The sequence below is a fragment of the Trachypithecus francoisi genome, unplaced genomic scaffold (assembly GCF_009764315.1).
Source record: "Trachypithecus francoisi isolate TF-2019V2 unplaced genomic scaffold, Tfra_2.0 Lachesis_group5, whole genome shotgun sequence".
Classification (NCBI taxonomy): Eukaryota; Metazoa; Chordata; class Mammalia; order Primates; family Cercopithecidae; genus Trachypithecus; species Trachypithecus francoisi.
Window position 1 is genome coordinate 93,164,396 of NW_022681470.1, and position 16,269 is coordinate 93,180,664.

General features: G+C 48.2%; 2 protein-coding genes across 2 annotated transcripts in view; both read left to right on the forward strand.

Annotated features, from left to right (window-relative positions):
• The window catches only part of CCT3 (chaperonin containing TCP1 subunit 3), a 29,829-nt gene extending 27,449 nt beyond the window's left edge, over positions 1–2,380 (forward strand). The window contains exons 12-14 of the mRNA XM_033195504.1: positions 161–406; positions 669–800; positions 2,045–2,380. Coding sequence (XP_033051395.1) covers positions 161–406; positions 669–800; positions 2,045–2,149 — 483 coding nt within the window. The 3' untranslated portion in view covers positions 2,150–2,380. The remainder of the gene's footprint in view (positions 1–160; positions 407–668; positions 801–2,044) is intronic.
• A 9,990-nt stretch (positions 2,381–12,370) lies between these two features.
• On the forward strand, positions 12,371–13,376 carry VHLL (VHL like). The gene is given in 3 exon segments (XM_033195334.1): positions 12,371–12,397; positions 12,764–13,297; positions 13,299–13,376. Coding segments are annotated over 3 exon segments (639 nt in total).
• The last annotated feature ends 2,893 nt before the right edge of the window (positions 13,377–16,269 follow it).

Below are 16,269 nucleotides of genomic sequence, written 5' to 3' on the forward strand. Positions count from 1 at the left end.
TAAATAATCTACCCTGCCCAGCAGGGGTTCCAAGTACCTTTTCTAGTTGCCCTTCTTGGTGGTTTACTAACTTTGGCAGTTAGGAAGTCCTTTTGGTGCCTCTGATTTTTTTTATGAGTCATCAAGCTTTGGCTTCATACTGTCTGTTTGCTTCTCCAAGGAAGTAGAACGCAACCTCCAGGATGCCATGCAAGTGTGTCGCAATGTTCTCCTGGACCCTCAGCTGGTGCCAGGGGGTGGGGCCTCTGAGATGGCTGTGGCCCATGCCTTGACAGAAAAATCCAAGGCCATGACTGGTGTGGAACAATGGCCGTACAGGGCTGTTGCCCAGGCCCTAGAGGTCATCCCTCGTACCCTGATCCAGAACTGTGGGGCCAGCACCATCCGTCTACTTACCTCTCTTCGGGTGAGTTCCTCTCCAAGCTTTTCTCTTGATGGAGCAGGGAAAGCTGTGTTTGCCCTGAGGGGAAGGTTCATATCTGGCTATCCAAATTCTCTTTATAGTTTATTCCTTGAAATCTTTCTCTCCTTTTAGTCTTTGACTTGTTTGCTGTCATTGCCATTTTTCCCTATCCCTTCCATACCAGTCCATTATTTTTTATTTCATTTTTTACCTGATGTTTCCTGTTAACGATTATTTTCCCCTTTACTTCTTGCTTCAATTGCAGGCCAAGCACACCCAGGAGAACTGTGAGACCTGGGGTGTAAATGGTGAGACAGGTACTTTGGTAGACATGAAGGAACTGGGCATATGGGAGCCATTGGCTGTGAAGCTGCAGACTTACAAGACAGCAGTGGAGGTAAGACACCCTAAGATATGTACATGCTGTTTAAATTTTTTTTTTCTTTTTTTTTTTTTTTTTTGAGACGCAGTCTCACTCTGTCGCCCAGGCTGGAGTGCAATGGTGTAATCTCAGCTCACTGCAATCTCCGCCTCCCGGGTTCAAGCGATTCTTGTGCCTCAGCCTCCCAAGTAGCTGGGGCTACAGGCATGCACCACCACTGCCAGCTAATTTTTATATTTTTTAGTAGAGATAGGGTTTCACTATGTTGTCCAGGCTGTCTCGAACTCCTGACCTCAGGTAATCTGCCCACCTTGGCCTCCCAGAGTGCTGGGGTTACAGGCATGAGCCACCATGCCCAGCCTGGTCTAGTCTTGAAGGGAGGGGTATAGAAGGCAGAATATTCCTCTAAGGTATTCTAAGAGAATCCCTAATTATCTTTAGCTCATACTAAAAGCAAGATAACATAGCACAAGCTGTATCACTTGCTTAGGGAGAACTGCAATTTTTTTTCCTTTTTTTTTTTTTGAAATGGAGTCTTGCTCTGTTTCCCAGGCTGGAGTGCAGTGGAATGGTCTCGGCTCACTGCAGCCTCCACCTCCCGGGTTCAAGCGAATCTCCTGTGTCAGCCTCCCAAGTAGCTGGGATTATAGGTGCCTGCCATCACACCTGGCTAATTTTTTCTATTTTTAGTAGAGACAGGGTTTCACCATGTTGGCCGGGCTGGTCTCGAACTCCTGACCTCGTGATCCACCTGCCTTGGCCTCCCAAAGTGCTGGGATTACAGGTGTGAGCCACCACGCCTGGCTGAGAACTGCATTTTACATTCAGGACTGAAAAGGCGGGACATGGTGGCTCACGCCTGTAATCACAGCACTTTGGGAGGCTGAGGCAGGTGGATCACGTGAGGTCAGGAGTTCAAGACCAGCTTAACCAACATGGAGAAACCCCATCTCTACTAAAAATACAAAATTAGCCGGGCATGGTGGTGTGGGCCTGTAATCCCAAATACTTGGGAGGCTGAGGTAGTAGAATCGCTTGAACCCAGGAGGCGGAGGTTGCAATGAGCTGAGATCATGCCACTGCACTCTAGCCTAGGTGGCAAGAGGGAAACTGCATCTCAAAAAAGAATAAAAGACTGAAAAGGTAGATGTCAGACAAAATGGCAGTTCTGTAGTAGGATCTAGGTGATAGATCTAAAGGAAAGAAAAGTGTCCTTTCCTTCTCTGCTGACCTCTTTGCATCTGTGGTTTTTCTTCTAGACGGCAGTTCTGCTACTGCGAATTGATGACATCGTCTCAGGCCACAAAAAGAAAGGCGATGACCAGAGCCGGCAAGGCGGGGCTCCTGATGCTGGCCAGGAGTGAGCGCTAAGCAAGGCTACTTCAGTGCACAGAACCAGCAGAGTCTCCCCTTTTCCTGAGCCAGAGTGCCAGGAACACTGTGGACGTCTTTGTTCAAAAGGGATCAGGTTGGGGGGCAGCTCCCAGTCCCTTTCTGTCCCAGCTCAGTTTTCCAAAAGACACTGACATGTAATTCTTCTCTATTGTAAGGTTTCCATTTAGTTTGCTTCCGATGATTAAATCTAAGTCATTTGAGAAAGTTGTTATGTGTTTTTCAACCTTGAGCCATCTCTTATCTTCTGGCAAATAGGAGGAGGCAGAAAACCTTACTGGGGAGGGAAGGGAGACCTGGAATGAGGGCATTTGGACTCTTTTGCCTTCTTGAGGGAGTATTCTTCAGATTTCTCAGTGAATTTTGGTTGGAAAGACCCTTTTGGAGTTCAAAGGATAATACTGTAAAGCTTATGAAGCACCATTTTGCATTCACCACCCAAAGAACGAGCAACCTGTCTAAAGCATGGGTGTTCCCCATATGTGGTTGTATGTAGAGCAACACCCAGTACCTCCTAGGGCTCTGGTATATAACATAACATATAAAGGACATATAACATCTTTTTTTTTTTTTTTTTCTCGTATAGTTTTCAGAATTCTCCCCTTACCTGGAGTTATTTTTCTCTGCCCTCTTCCAATGTTCCTTACGATTCCAGTCTTCATTTTGGCTTTCTGGCCTATTCTCATGCCAGTATCCTGTCACACTAGCAGAAACAAAATATTTAAATTTCATTTGTTTTTATCAAGGAGAGAAAAAAAAAATCTGAGTAGTGGTCCCAGGATGCTAGAGGCTAGGTGGTACTATCCTTTGATTTCTTCAGTGTTCCACTTGGCTACTGGGCTTTTCACCCTCACATCTGTCCTTATGACTCATACATTTAGCCTTGTTTATCTCTTCCCTGACCATAGGACCTAGTCATATTAAGTTGAATGCTTGGTAGAATGATGGTAATTACTATCTAACAGATGTATTCTAGTTATTTTGAATGTTAACTAATGAATCCTCACAACAGCCCTCTAAAACAGGTAATGTTATCCCCCATTTTGTGAGGAAGAAATCTAATGCATAGATATGTAACTTGTCGAAGGGTCACAAACCTGGTAAGTGGCAGACCTGGAATTCATATGTAGGCACTGTGGTTCTAGAGGCCTTGCTTTAGAGACAGGGTTTCTCCGTGTTGGTTAGACTGGTCTCAAACTCCTGACCTCAGGTGATTCATCTACCTCATCCTCCCAAAGTGCTGGGATTACAGGTGTGAGCCACCATGCCCAGCCAACAAAGCCATGCTTTTACAGCTGGCTATCCTGACTGAACTGAGGTGGGATGGAAAGGGGCTTGTGAGATGCCTATGGCTTTAGCTTCCTGCTTAGGTCAGTCCAAAGCCGTCTACCTATACTCTTCTGCAGGGGGCTCAGAAATAAGCCTACCTCCCTTTTCCTGAAATCTCTGCCTCTTTGCTTGCAGTGTTTTAATTCTCTTGGAGCTTTAACTCAGAGATGAGTTAATTCTTTTATTTATTTATTTTTTGAGATGGAGTCTCGCTCTATCACCTGGGCTGGAGTGCAGTGGCGTTATCGCAGCTCACTGCAGCCTCCGCCTCCCGGGTTCAAGCAATTCTCCTGCCTGAGCCTCCCGAATAGCTGGGACTACAGGCGTGTGCCACTATGCCCAGCTAATTTTGTTGTATTTTTAGTAGAGATGGGGTTTCACCATGTTGGTTGGCCAGGATGTTCTCCATCTCTTGACCTCGTGGGCCTCCTTCCTTGGCCTTCCAAAGTGCTGGGATTACAGGCATAAGCCACTGTGCTTGGCAGATGAGTTAATTCGTCAATGAATTAGTAAAACAAGATAGTGAAATAGTGTCCGTAACACCTGAGAAATGGTGAAATTCCTGGGGAAGCTAGTCATCTTGTAGATTCTTTCCTCCCCTTTGTTCCTTAGTCAGTCTACGTTCGTTTTGTTGTCAGCTCTAATAGTTAAGCACTTGGGTAGTGTCATAGTCTTCCTTACTGTTTTTGGTACCTCTTTTTTTTTTTTCTGAGGCAGAGTCTCGCTCTGTCACCCAGGCTGGAGTGCAGTGATGCGATCTCGGCTCACTGCAACCTCCGCCTCCTGGTTTCAGGTGATTCTCCTGCCTCAGCCTCCTGAGTAGCTGTGACTACAGGCGTGCGCCACCACGCCCAGCTAATTTTTTGTAATTTTAGTAGAGACAAGGTTTCACTGTGTTAGCCAGGATGGTCTCGATCTCCTGACCTCATGATCTGCCCGCCTCAGCCTCCCAAAGTGCTGGGGTTATAGGCGTGAGCCACCACGCCTGGCCCTATTGGTACCTCTTTTTTTTTTTTTTTTTCATGAGATGGAGTCTCACTCTGTCACCCAGCCTGGAGCGCAGCAGCACAATCTTGGCTCACTGCAACCTCCACCTCCTGGGTTCAACCAATTTTCATGTCTCAGCCTCCTGAGTAGCTGGGATTACATGCCTAGCTAATTTTTGTATTTTTTATAGAGATGGGGTTTCACCTTGTTGGCCAGTCTGGTCTCAAACTCTTGACCTCAAGTGAACCACCCGCCTAGCCTCCCAAATTGCTGGGATTACAAGCATGAACCATCACACACAGCCAGGACACATTAAATGGCATAGTATTTGCATATAACCTATGTACATTCTCCCATATAATTTTTTTTTTCTTTTTTTTTCTTTTTTTTCTTCGAGATGGAGTTTCACTCTGTTAACCAGGCTGGAGTGCGGAGGCGCAATCTCGGCTCACTGCATCCTCTGCTTCCCGGTTTCAAGTGATTCTCCTGCCTCAACCTCCCAAGTGGCTGGAATTTCAGGCGTCTGCCAGCACACCCAGCTAATTTTTGTATTTTTAGTAGAGACAGGGTTTCACCATGTTAGCCAGGCTGGTCTCGAACTTCTGACTTCAGGTGATCCACCCGTCTCAGCCTCACGAAGTGCTGGGAATACAGGCGTGAGCCACCACACCCAGCCCTCCTTTCATATATTTTAATCATCTCTAGATTACTTATGTAACTTAATGCAATGTCAATGCTGTATAAATAGTTGTACTGTTTTATCTGTAGTATATTAATTTTTTCCTCAAATATTTTTTTTCTTTTTTTTTTTTTTTTATTTTGAGGCGGGGTCTTGCTCTGTCGCCCAGGCTGGAGTGCAGTGACCGGATCTTGGCTCACTACAAGCTCCGCCTCCCGGGTTTACGCCATTCTCCTGCCTCAGCCTCCGGAGTAGCTGGGACTACAGGCGTCCGCCACCTCGCCCCGCTAGTTTTTTTTTGCATTTTTTAGTAGAGACGGGGTTTCACCGTGTTAGCCAGGATGGTCTCGATCTCCTGACCTCGTGATCCGCCCGTCTCGGCCTCCCAAAGTGCTGGGATTACAGGCTTGAGCCACCGCGCCCGGCCTTTTCTTTTTTTTTTGAGACAGCCTTGCTCCATCGCCAGGCTGGAGTGCAGTGGCACAATCTCGGCTCACTACAACCTCCGCCTCCTGGGTTCAAGCGATTCTCCTGCCTCAGCCTCCCGAGTAGCTGGGATTACAGGCGTGCGCCACCGTGCCCGGTTGTATTTTTAGTAGAGATGGGGTTTCACCATGTTGGCCACGATGGTCTCGATCCCTTGACCTCCTGATCCGCCCACTTCGGCCTCCCAAAGTGCTGGGATTACAGGTGTGAGTCACTGCACTTTTTCCTCAAATATTTTCCATCCACAGTTGAATCTGTGGATGATGAGCCAGGAGATACAGAGGGCCAGGCCAACTATACCTTTTTTTCTCCAGAAAAGTGAGTGTCTGAGAACATTTTGAGCGTTTATTTCTGGAGTAGCTATTTGTGGTTGAGCGGGGGAGACAGGAAATTGGATCCCTACTAAATTACAACAAAGTTAATTCCCGGCAGCTGAAAGGTGTAAATATAAGAAAATACAGGCCGGGCGCGGTGGCTCAAGCCTGTAATCCCAGCACTTTGGGAGGCCGAGACGGGTGGATCACGAGGTCAGGAGATCGAGACCATCCTGGCTAACACGGTGAAACCCCGTCTCTACTAAAAATACAAAAAAAAAAACTAGCCGGGCGAGGTGGCGGGCGCCTGTAGTCCCAGCTACTCCGGAGGCTGAGGTGAGAGAATGGCGTGAACCCAGGAGGCGGAGCTTGCAGTGAGCTGAGATCCGGCCACTGCACTCCAGCCTGGGCGACAGAGCAAGACTCCGTCTCAAAAAAAAAAAAAAAAAAAAAAAGAAAATACAGGCCGGGCGCAGTGGCTCACGCCTGTAATCCCAGCACTTTGGGAGGCCGAGATGGGCGGATCACAAGGTCAGGAGATCAAGACCATCCTGGCTAACACGGTGAAACCCCGTCTCTACTAAAAATACAAAAAATTAGCCGGGCGTTGTGGCGGGCGCCTGTAGTCCCAGCTACACAGGAGGCTGAGGCAGGAGAATGGCGTGAACCCGGGAGATGGAGCTTGCAGTGAGTCAAGATCGGGCCACTGCACTCCAGCCTGGGCGATAGAGCAAGACTCTGTCTCAAAAAAAAAAAAAAAAAAAAATACCATAAGAGCACTAGAAGAAAAGTGGGGTTTAAAATATGTGAGGGGACTTTGGGAGGCTGAGACGGGTGGATCACCTGAGGTCGGGAGTTTGAGACCAGCCTAACCAACATGGAGAAACCCCGTCTCTACTAAAAATACAAAAAATTAGCCAGGCGTGGTGGCGCATGCCTGTAATCCCAGCTACTCAGGAGGCTAAGGCAGGAGAATCACTTGAACCTGGGAGGTGGAGGTTGCGGTGATCCAAGATCATGCCATTGCACTCCAGCCTGGGCAATGAGTGAAACTTCATATCAAAAAAAAAAAAAAAGGGTAAGGAACTCCATACAAAGTTTGCACTGCAAAAACAAAAGGGGGAGAGGATTTGCAACAATTTTAATTTCCTTAAAGAACTTTTAAGGTGGACAAGATGGTGTATGCCCATAGTCCCAGCTACTAAGGAGGCTAAGTTGGGAGAAATCACTTCGGAGAAATCACTTCAGCCCAGGAGTTTGAGGCTGCAATTGAGCTATGTTTGCACCACTGCACTCCTGCCTGCGTGATGCAGCAAGACCCTGTCTTAACAACAACAACATAACACTTTCAGAACTTGACAATTAAGAAAAGGCCTGTAGAAAAATAGGTAAAGGATTTAAAAAGCTCCAGAGAAGCAAAAATCGACTAAAACGTGAAGAGATGCTGGCCGGGCGCGGTGGCTCACGCCTGTAATCCGAGCACTTTGGGAGACCGAGGCGGGAAGATCAACAGGTCAGGAGCTCGAGACCAGCCTGACCAACATGGTGAAACCCCATCTCTACTAAAAATACCAAAAAAAAATTATCCGGAAGTGGTGGCGCACAACTGTAGTTCCAGCTACTCAGGAGGCTGAGGCAGGAGAATCGCTGGAACCCGGGAGGCAGAGGTTGCAGTGAGCCAAGATCGTGCCACTGTATTCCAGCCTGGGCGACATAGCAAGACTCCATCCCCAAAAAAAAAGAAAAAAAGAAAAACACCAGGCACGGTGGCTCACGCCTGTAATCCCAGCACTCTGGGAGGCTGAAGTGGGCGCATCACGAGGTCAGGAGATCAAGACCATTCTGGCTAACATGGTGAAACCCTGTCTCTACTAAAAATACAAAAAGCCAGGTGTGGTGGCGGGCGCCTGTAGTCCCAGCTACTCAAGAGGCTGAGGCAGGAGAATGGCGTGAACCCAGGAGGCAGAGCTTGCAGTGAGCCGAGATCGTGCCACTGCACTCCAGCCTGGGTGACAGAGTAAGACTCCGTCTCAAAATAAATAAATAAATAAACAAACAAACATGAAGAGATGCTTAACCTTATTCAAAGGGAAATGTAAGCATAATTTGGTAAACACTTGCAATGTGCTCTCAAGCATGTTGTTTGAGTGTCAATTGGTAAACCTCATATAAAGGGCAGTTTGAGCTGACGATTCCACTCCTTGGTACTTATCCTACTGAATTTGGTTATTAATATGAAATGCTGAGAATTCAGTATTTCTCCTTGGTTGAGTCAATTTCAGACGGGGATATTCTTTCCAGCATTGTTTGCCACAGCAAAATATTACTACATCAACAAGGTTCTGGTTAAAAAAGATCCATGGAGGCCGGGCGCGGTGGCTCAAGCCTGTAATCCCAGCACTTTGGGAGGCCGAGACGGGCGGATCACGAGGTCAGGAGATCGAGACCATCCTGGCTAATACGGTGAAACCCCGTCTCTACTAAAAATACAAAAACTAGCCGGCGAGGTGGCGGGCGCCTGTAGTCCCAGCTACTTGGGAGGCTGAGGCAGGAGAATGGCGGAAACCCAGGAGGCGGAGCTTGCAGTGAGCTGAGATCTGGCCACTGCACTCCAGTCCGGGCGACAGAGCGAGACTCCGCCTCAAAAAAAAAAAAAAAAAAAAAAAAAAGATCCATGGAACATACCCCTGCAAGGAGAATGAGGTAACTCCCAAGTGCATTGATACAGAACATTCCTCAATATATGAGTTAAAAATGCAAACTGGGGCCAGGTGTTGTGACTCACGCCTATAATCCCAGCACTTCGGGAGGCCGAGGTGGGTGGATCATTTGAGCTCAGGAATTCAAGACCAACTTAGGCAACCTGGCAAAATCCCATCTCTACTAAAAATACAAAAATTAGCTGGGCTTGGCAGTGCACACCTGTAATCCCTACTTGGGTGACTGAGGCAGAATAGCTTGAACCCAGGAGGTGGAGGTTGCAGTGAGCCAAGATCTCACCACTGCACTCCAGCCTGGGTGTGACAGCATCTCAAAAAACAACAACAACAACAAAAAAATGAAGAACAGTGTCTGGGTACCACTGTGTATTATTTGTATGTGATTTCTATATATTTGTATTCTTGAGTATAGGATATCTTTAGAAAGATACATAAGAAACTGGTAGTGGGCTGGGGGCGGTGGCTCACACTTGTAATCCCAGCACTTTGGGAGGCCGAGGTGGGCGGATTACCTGAGGTAAGGAGTTCGAGACCAGCCTGGCCAACATGGTGAAACCCCATCTCTACTATAAAATACAAAAATTAGCCAGACTTGGTGGCACATGCCTATAATTCCAGCTACTTGGGAGGCTGAGGCAGGAGAATTGCTTGAGCCCAGGAGGCGGAGGTTGCAGTGAGCCAAGATCTGCACTCCAGCCTGGCCAACAGAGCGAGACTGTTTCAAACAAACAAAAAAACTGGTAGTGATGGTTGTCTCAGGAGGGACCAGTTTGTTGTTGAATAGGAATGATGCCCTTTGGTACATTTTTTTTTTCTTTTTTTTTTAACGACAAGATCTCGATGCAGGATTTTTCTCAGACACTTTGCCAGCCGGGGACCTCTGCAGCCAGCGATGCCCCCTACCCAGGCCTCACGCCCCGGGCTTGCTGCTGGAGGTACCCTGCCCACTCGGCCCACCTGGCCATGCCTGGCTTGCACAGTGGCTCAGCCCTTGGCTGGGCTGAGGCATGCCCCAGGCTGCCTGTGTTTCAGCTTGTACCCACGTTCAGCAGTTTCCGAGTTCTTGTCATGCATCCAAGAAGAATGAAGTTATGCTGACAGTTCAAAGGGTGAAGAGGGTCGGAGAGAATTTTATTGAGCGATGAAACAACTCTTAATGGGGAGGGGAAAGGAGAGTGGTCTCTCAAGTTAGATGGTTTCTCTCCTATTGTGGCTGGGTCCGGGGCTTTGATGGGCTCAAAATGGGGGTGTGTGTGCTGATTGGTTTGAGTGTACACACACACACACACAAAAAGGCTAAAACAAAGTGTACCCAAAAAAAGGAAAAAAAAAGGCTAAAAAAAAAGGCCAAAACAGGCACGGTGGCTCATGCCTGTAATCCCAGCCCTTTGGGAGGCCAAGGCAGGCAGATCAGGAGGTCAGGAGATCAAGACCATCCTGGCTAACACAGTGAAACCCGGTCACTACTAAAAATACAAATAATTAGCCAGGCGTTGTGCTGGGCACCTGTAGTCCCAGCTACTCGGGAGGCTGAGGCAGAAGAATGGCTGAACCCCGGAGGCAGAGCTTGCAGTGAGCCAAGATCACGCCACTGCACTCCAGCCTGGGCAACAGAGTGAGACTCTGTCTCAAAAAAAAAAAAAAAAGCACCATTCAAAGATGGGCATGACAGTGTAACAAACCAATTAGGGAAGGGTAGGTATACGTAAAATAGGTGAAGAATAGGGATCAATCAGAAGAAAGTGCAACAAACGGGAAGAGGGGTTCTCAATTCCACCCATGCATTTATACAGGACTTGTAGCTTGGCTTTCAACTGTTTTCTGCTTGAAGGTGGAGTTTCACTGGGAACCTGCCCCCGTCTGCCTAGGATTTGTCTGCCTCCTGTTGCTATCCTCACTTTTTTGCCAGGCTGGAGTGCAGTGGTGCACTAGGAGGATCGAGGGATCCTCTCATTTCAGCCTCCGGAGTAGCTGGGACCACAGGCATGCACCACCAGGCCCGGCTAATTTTTGTATTATTTTGTAGATATGGGGTCAGGCTATGTTGCCCAAGCTGGTCCTGAACTCCTGGACTCAAGACATCCTCCCACCTCAGCCTCCCAAAGTGCCAGGATTACAGGCATGAGACACCACACTGAGCCGTTTGGTACCTTTTGAATTTTGTACCATGTTCATTTATTAGTCAAAATAAGATTAAAGTAGGCCAGGTGCAGTGGCTCGTGCCTGTTATCCCAGCACTTTGGGAGGCCAAGGCGAGCAGATCACTTGAGGTCAGGAGTTCGAGACCAGCCTGGCTAACATGGTGAAACCCCATCTCTACTTTAAAAATACAAAACTTAGCTGGGCATGGCAGTGGGCACCTGTAGTCCCAGCTACTTGGGAGGCTGAAGCAGGAGAATTGCTTGAATCTGGGGGGCAGAGGTTGCAGTGAGCTGAGATTGCACCACTGCACTCCAGCCCGAGAAAACAGTGCAAGACTCCATCTCAATAAATAAAAAAAAGAAAAAAAAGTGCATCCCACCAGATGTCACCTCCCTCTTTTGACAAATACTTGTATTGCCCCCATATCCTATTTTCTCATATCCTATCTTTTCTCCACAATAAAATTGTGAACTCTTCCTGAACCAGAACCTGAATAATGAAGTGTTCAATAAATATTACATTTTTGTTGTTTGTATTTTGTTTGTTTGTTTTTCCGAGATGGGGTGTAGATCTGTCACCCAGGCTGGAGTGCAATGGCATGGTCTCGGCTCACTGCAACCTACACCTCCCAGGTTGAAGCGATTCCCCTGCCTCAGCTTCCCGAGTAGCTGGGACTACAGGCACACACCACCTCACCCAGCTAATTTTTGTATTTTTACTAGAGATGGGGTTTCACCATGTTGGCCAGGATGGTCTCGATCTCCTGACCTTGTGATCTTCCTGCCTCAGCCTCCCAAAGTGCTTTTGTGGGATGCAGTTTTTTTTCACTGTGGTTTTTTTTTGGCTGGAGTTTCACTCTTGTTGCCTAGGCTGGAGTGCAATAGCGCAATCTCAGCTCACTGCAACCTCCAACTCCCGGGTTCAAGCAATTCTCCTGCCTCAGCCTCCCTAGTAGCTGGGATTACAGGCACCTGCCACCACGTCTGGCTAATTGTTTGTTTGTTTGTTTGTTTGTTTGTTTATAAGATGGGGTCTCACTCTGTCACCCAGGCTGGAGTGCAGTGGCGTGATCTTGGCTCACTGCAACCTCTGCCTCCCGGGTTCAAGCAATTCTCCTGCCTCAACCTCCCAAGTTCCTGGGATTACAGGCATACGCCACCATGCCTGGCTAAGTTTTTTTGTATTTTTAGTGGAGACAGGGTTTCACCATGTTGGCCAGGCTGGTCTTGAACCCCAACCTCAGGTGATCCACCTGCCTTGGCCTCCCAAAGTGTTGGGATTACAGGTGTGAGCCACTGCGCCCAGCCATGAAGTGTCCAATAAATAGTAGATTGACATAAAGAACCCTCAGGCGTGCTATCTTATGGAATACCCTCAAATTCCTCTTTGGATCTTCCTATCACAATTGTATTATTGGGATCCCATTTGGATCTCTCCCACTATAGGTAGCTCTTCAGTGGGACGGGCTAGGTAGGAGAGGCTGGGAGTAAGTCTGTCTAATCTAGGATGTCTTGCTTACCACCCAGGTAGGAGGTTATGTACTCCCAGCCTGCCGAAATCCAGGTGAAGGGAAGTAGTTTCTTTTTTTTTTTTTTTTTTTTGAGACGGAGTCTTGTCTGTCGCCCGGGCTGGGCTGGAGTGCAGTGGCCGGATCTCAGCTCACTGCAAGCTCCACCTCCCGGGTTTACGCCATTCTCCTGCCTCAGCCTCCGGAGTAGCTGGGACTACAGGCGCCCGCCACCTCGCCAAGTTAGTTTTTTTTTTTTTTTTTTTGTATTTTTTAGTAGAGACAGGGTTTCACAGTGTTAGCCAGGATGGTCTCGATCTCCTGACCTCGTGATCCACCCGTCTCGGCCTCCCAAAGTGCTGGGATTACAGGCTTGAGCCACCGCACCAGGCAGTAGTTTCTTTAAGAACTGGTATGGGCAGGCCCGAGTTGTCAAGGCTTCAGAGGCAAGGCCCTGGAGAGCGGGGAACGGGGTGGAGTTAGAGGCCAAGGCGGGCACCCAAGAGGCAGGCCCAGAAGAGTACTGCCAGGAAGAGTCGGGCGCCGAGGAGGAGATGGCGGCTGCAGCAGCATGGCCTGTGCTGCGCTCCATAAACTCGCCTGAGCTCTCCCTAGTCATTTGCAACCGCAGCCCACGCATCGTGCTGCCTGTGTGGCTCAGCTGCTATGAAGAGCTGCTGCCTGGCAGGGACTTCTGCATCCACAATTTCCGAAGCCACCCATGGCTCTTCAGAGATGCAAGGACACACAATAAACTTATGGTTAACCAAACTGAATTGTTTACGCCATGTTCCAATGTTGATGGACAGCCTGTTTTTGCCAACATCACACTGCCAGCATATACCCTAAAAGAGCAATGCCTCCAGGTTTTCCGAAGCCTAGTCAAGCCCAAGAATGACATGAGACTCGACATCGTCAGGTCACTCTGTGACGATCTGAAAGACCAGCCAAATGTACTTGAAAGACCTGGAGCGGCTGACGCAGGAGCACAGTGAAAATCTGTGGATGGCTGGGCATGGTGGCTCACTCCTATAATCCCAGCACTTTGGGAGACCGCAGCGGGCAGATCACTTGAGGTCAGGAGTTTGAGACCAGCCTGGCCAACATAGTGAAACCTGTCTCTACTTTAAAAATACAAAAATTAGCTGGGCATGGTGGCACATGTCTGTAATCCCAGCTACTCGGGAGGTTGAGGCAGGAGAATTGCTTGAACCCGGGAGGTGGAGGTTGCAGTTAGCTGAGATTGTCACTGCACTCCAGCCAGGGCAAGATTGAGACTCCATCTCAAAATAAATAAATAAATAAAAAGAGAGAGAGAGAGGGAAAAAAAAAAAAGAAAATTAATGGATGGAAGAGGAGACTGGAGATTTTTTTTTTTCTTTTTTTTGAGATAGAGTCTTACTCAGTCACCCCGGCTGGAGTGCAGTGGCGCGATCTTGGCTCACTGCAAGCTCTGCCTCCCAGGGTCACGGCCATTCTCCTGCCTCAGCCTCCGGAGTAGCTGGGACTACAGGCACCCGCCACCTCGCCCGGCTAATTTTTTTAAATTTATTTTTTGTATTTTTAGTAGAGACGGGGTTTCACCATGTTAGCCAGGATGGTCTCCATCTCCTGACCTCGTGATCCACCCGCCTCGGCCTCCCAAAGTGCTGGGATTACAGACGTGAGCCACTGTGCCGGCCTGAAGATTTTTTTTTTTTTTTTTGAGACAAGAGTCTCAGTCTGTCACCTAGACTGGAGTGCAATGGCGCAATCTCGGCTCACTGCAACCTCCACCTCCCAGGTTCAAGCCATTCTCCTGCCTCAGCCTCCCGAGTAGCTGGGATTACAGGCGCCGCCATGCCTGGCTAATTGTGTGTGTGTGTGTGTTCAGTTCCATAGCAGTCTGGCCAACGTGGTGAAACCCCATCTCTACTAAAAATACAAAAATTAGCCAGGCATGGTGGCGCATGCCTGTAGTCCCAGATACTCGGGAGGCTGAGGCAGGAGAACGGCATGAACCCGGGAGGCGGAGTTTGCAGTGAGCTGTGATCACACCACTGCCCTCTAGCCTGGGCGACAGAGCAAGACTCCGTCTTAAAAAAAAAAAAAAATTAGCTGGGCATGGTGGCCTGTGCCTGTAATCCCAGCTACTTGGGAAGCTGAGGCAGGGGAATCACTTGAACCCGAGAGGCAGAGGTTGCAGTGGGCAGGGATCTTGCCACTACATTCCAGCCTGGGAGACAGGTGGGACTCCGTCTCAAAAAAAAAAAAAAAAAATTCCCCCCAGTAGAGAAAAATTTGGAAGAGACAGAAAAGTAAAAAAGAAGAAAAAAAATCACTATAGATAGACTACTTAAATACAACCACTATCAGCATTTTGAGCTATTACCTTTATCCTTTTTCTCCCACATAGTTGAGATCTTACTTTTTATATAGTTTTGTATCCTACTTTTTCATTTAATTTTAATTTTATAACAAATATTTTTCTATGTTATAAGCTCTTCACAAACATTAGTCTTTTTTTTTTTTTTGAAACGGAGTCTCACTCTGTCGCCCAGACTGGAGTGCAGTGGCAAGATCTCGGCTCACTGCAAGCTCTGCCTCCCAGGTTCACCCCATTCTCCTGCCTCAGCCTCCCGAGTAGCTGGGACTACAGGCACCCTCCACCAGGCCTGGCTAATTTTTTTTGCGTTTTTAGTAGAGACGGGGTTTCACTGTGTTAGCCAGGATGGTCTCCATCTCCTGACCTTGTGATCCACCTGCCTCGGCCTCCCAAAGTGCTGCAATTACAGGCGTGAGCCACCGCGCCTGGCCAAACATTAGTCTTTCTTTTGCAATTAATGTTTGGGGTATTTTTTGGCATCTTTACTTCCTTATCCTAACCTTTGCATACAAGTCCTATGTTCTAAAATCAGAGTGATGGCTGGTGTGGTGGCTCACCCCTATAATCACAGTACTTTGGGAGGCCCATGTGAGAGGATCACTTGAGCCCAGGAGTTCAAGACCAGCCGGTGCAACATAGTGTGACCCTGTGTCTACAAAAAAAAAAAATTTTTTTTAAATTAGCCAGGCATGGTGGCATATGCCTGAAGTCCCAGCTACTTAGGAGGCTAAGGCAGAAGGATCACTTGAGCGCAAGAGTTTGAGGCTGCAGTAAGTCGTGACTGTGCCACTGCACTCCAGCCTTGGTGACAGAGCAAGATGCTGTCTCAAAATAAATAAATAAAATCAGAGTGAAGTGAAGAAAACAAACACTTCACAGTTTTCTACAACCCTTTTAAATTTCACCAAATTTTAGCTCTTTCCTTTCTTTCTTTTTTTTTTTGTTTTTGTTTTTTGTTTGTTTGTTTGTTTGTTTGTTTGTTTTGGAGACGGAGTCTCGCTGTGTCGCCCAGGCTGGAGTGCAGTGGCCGGATCTCAGCTCACTGCAAGCTCCGCCTCCCGGGTTTATGCCATTCTCCTGGCTCAGCCTCCCGAGTAGCTGGGACTACAGGCACCCGCAACCTCGCCCGGCTAGTTTTTTGTATTTTTTAGTAGAGACGGGGTTTCACCGTGTTAGCCAGGATGGTCTCGATCTCCTGACCTCGTGATCCGCCCGTCTCGGCCTCCCAAAGTGCTGGGATTATAGGCTTGAGCCACCGCGCCCGGCCTTCTTTTTTTTTTTTGAGACAGAGTCTCGCTCTGTCGCCCAGGCTGGAGTGCAGTGGCGCAATCTCGGCTCACTGCAAGCTCCGCCTCCTGGGTTCACGCCATTCTCCTGCCTCAGCCCCCTGAGTAGCTGGGACTACAGGGGCCCGCCACCTCGCCCATCTAATTTTTGTATTTTTTTTTTTTTTTTTTTTTTGAGACTGAGTCTGGCTCTGTCGCCCAGGCTGGAGCGCAGTGGCTGGATCTCAGCTCACTGCAAACTCCGCCTCCCAGGTTCACGCCATTCTCCTGCCTCAGC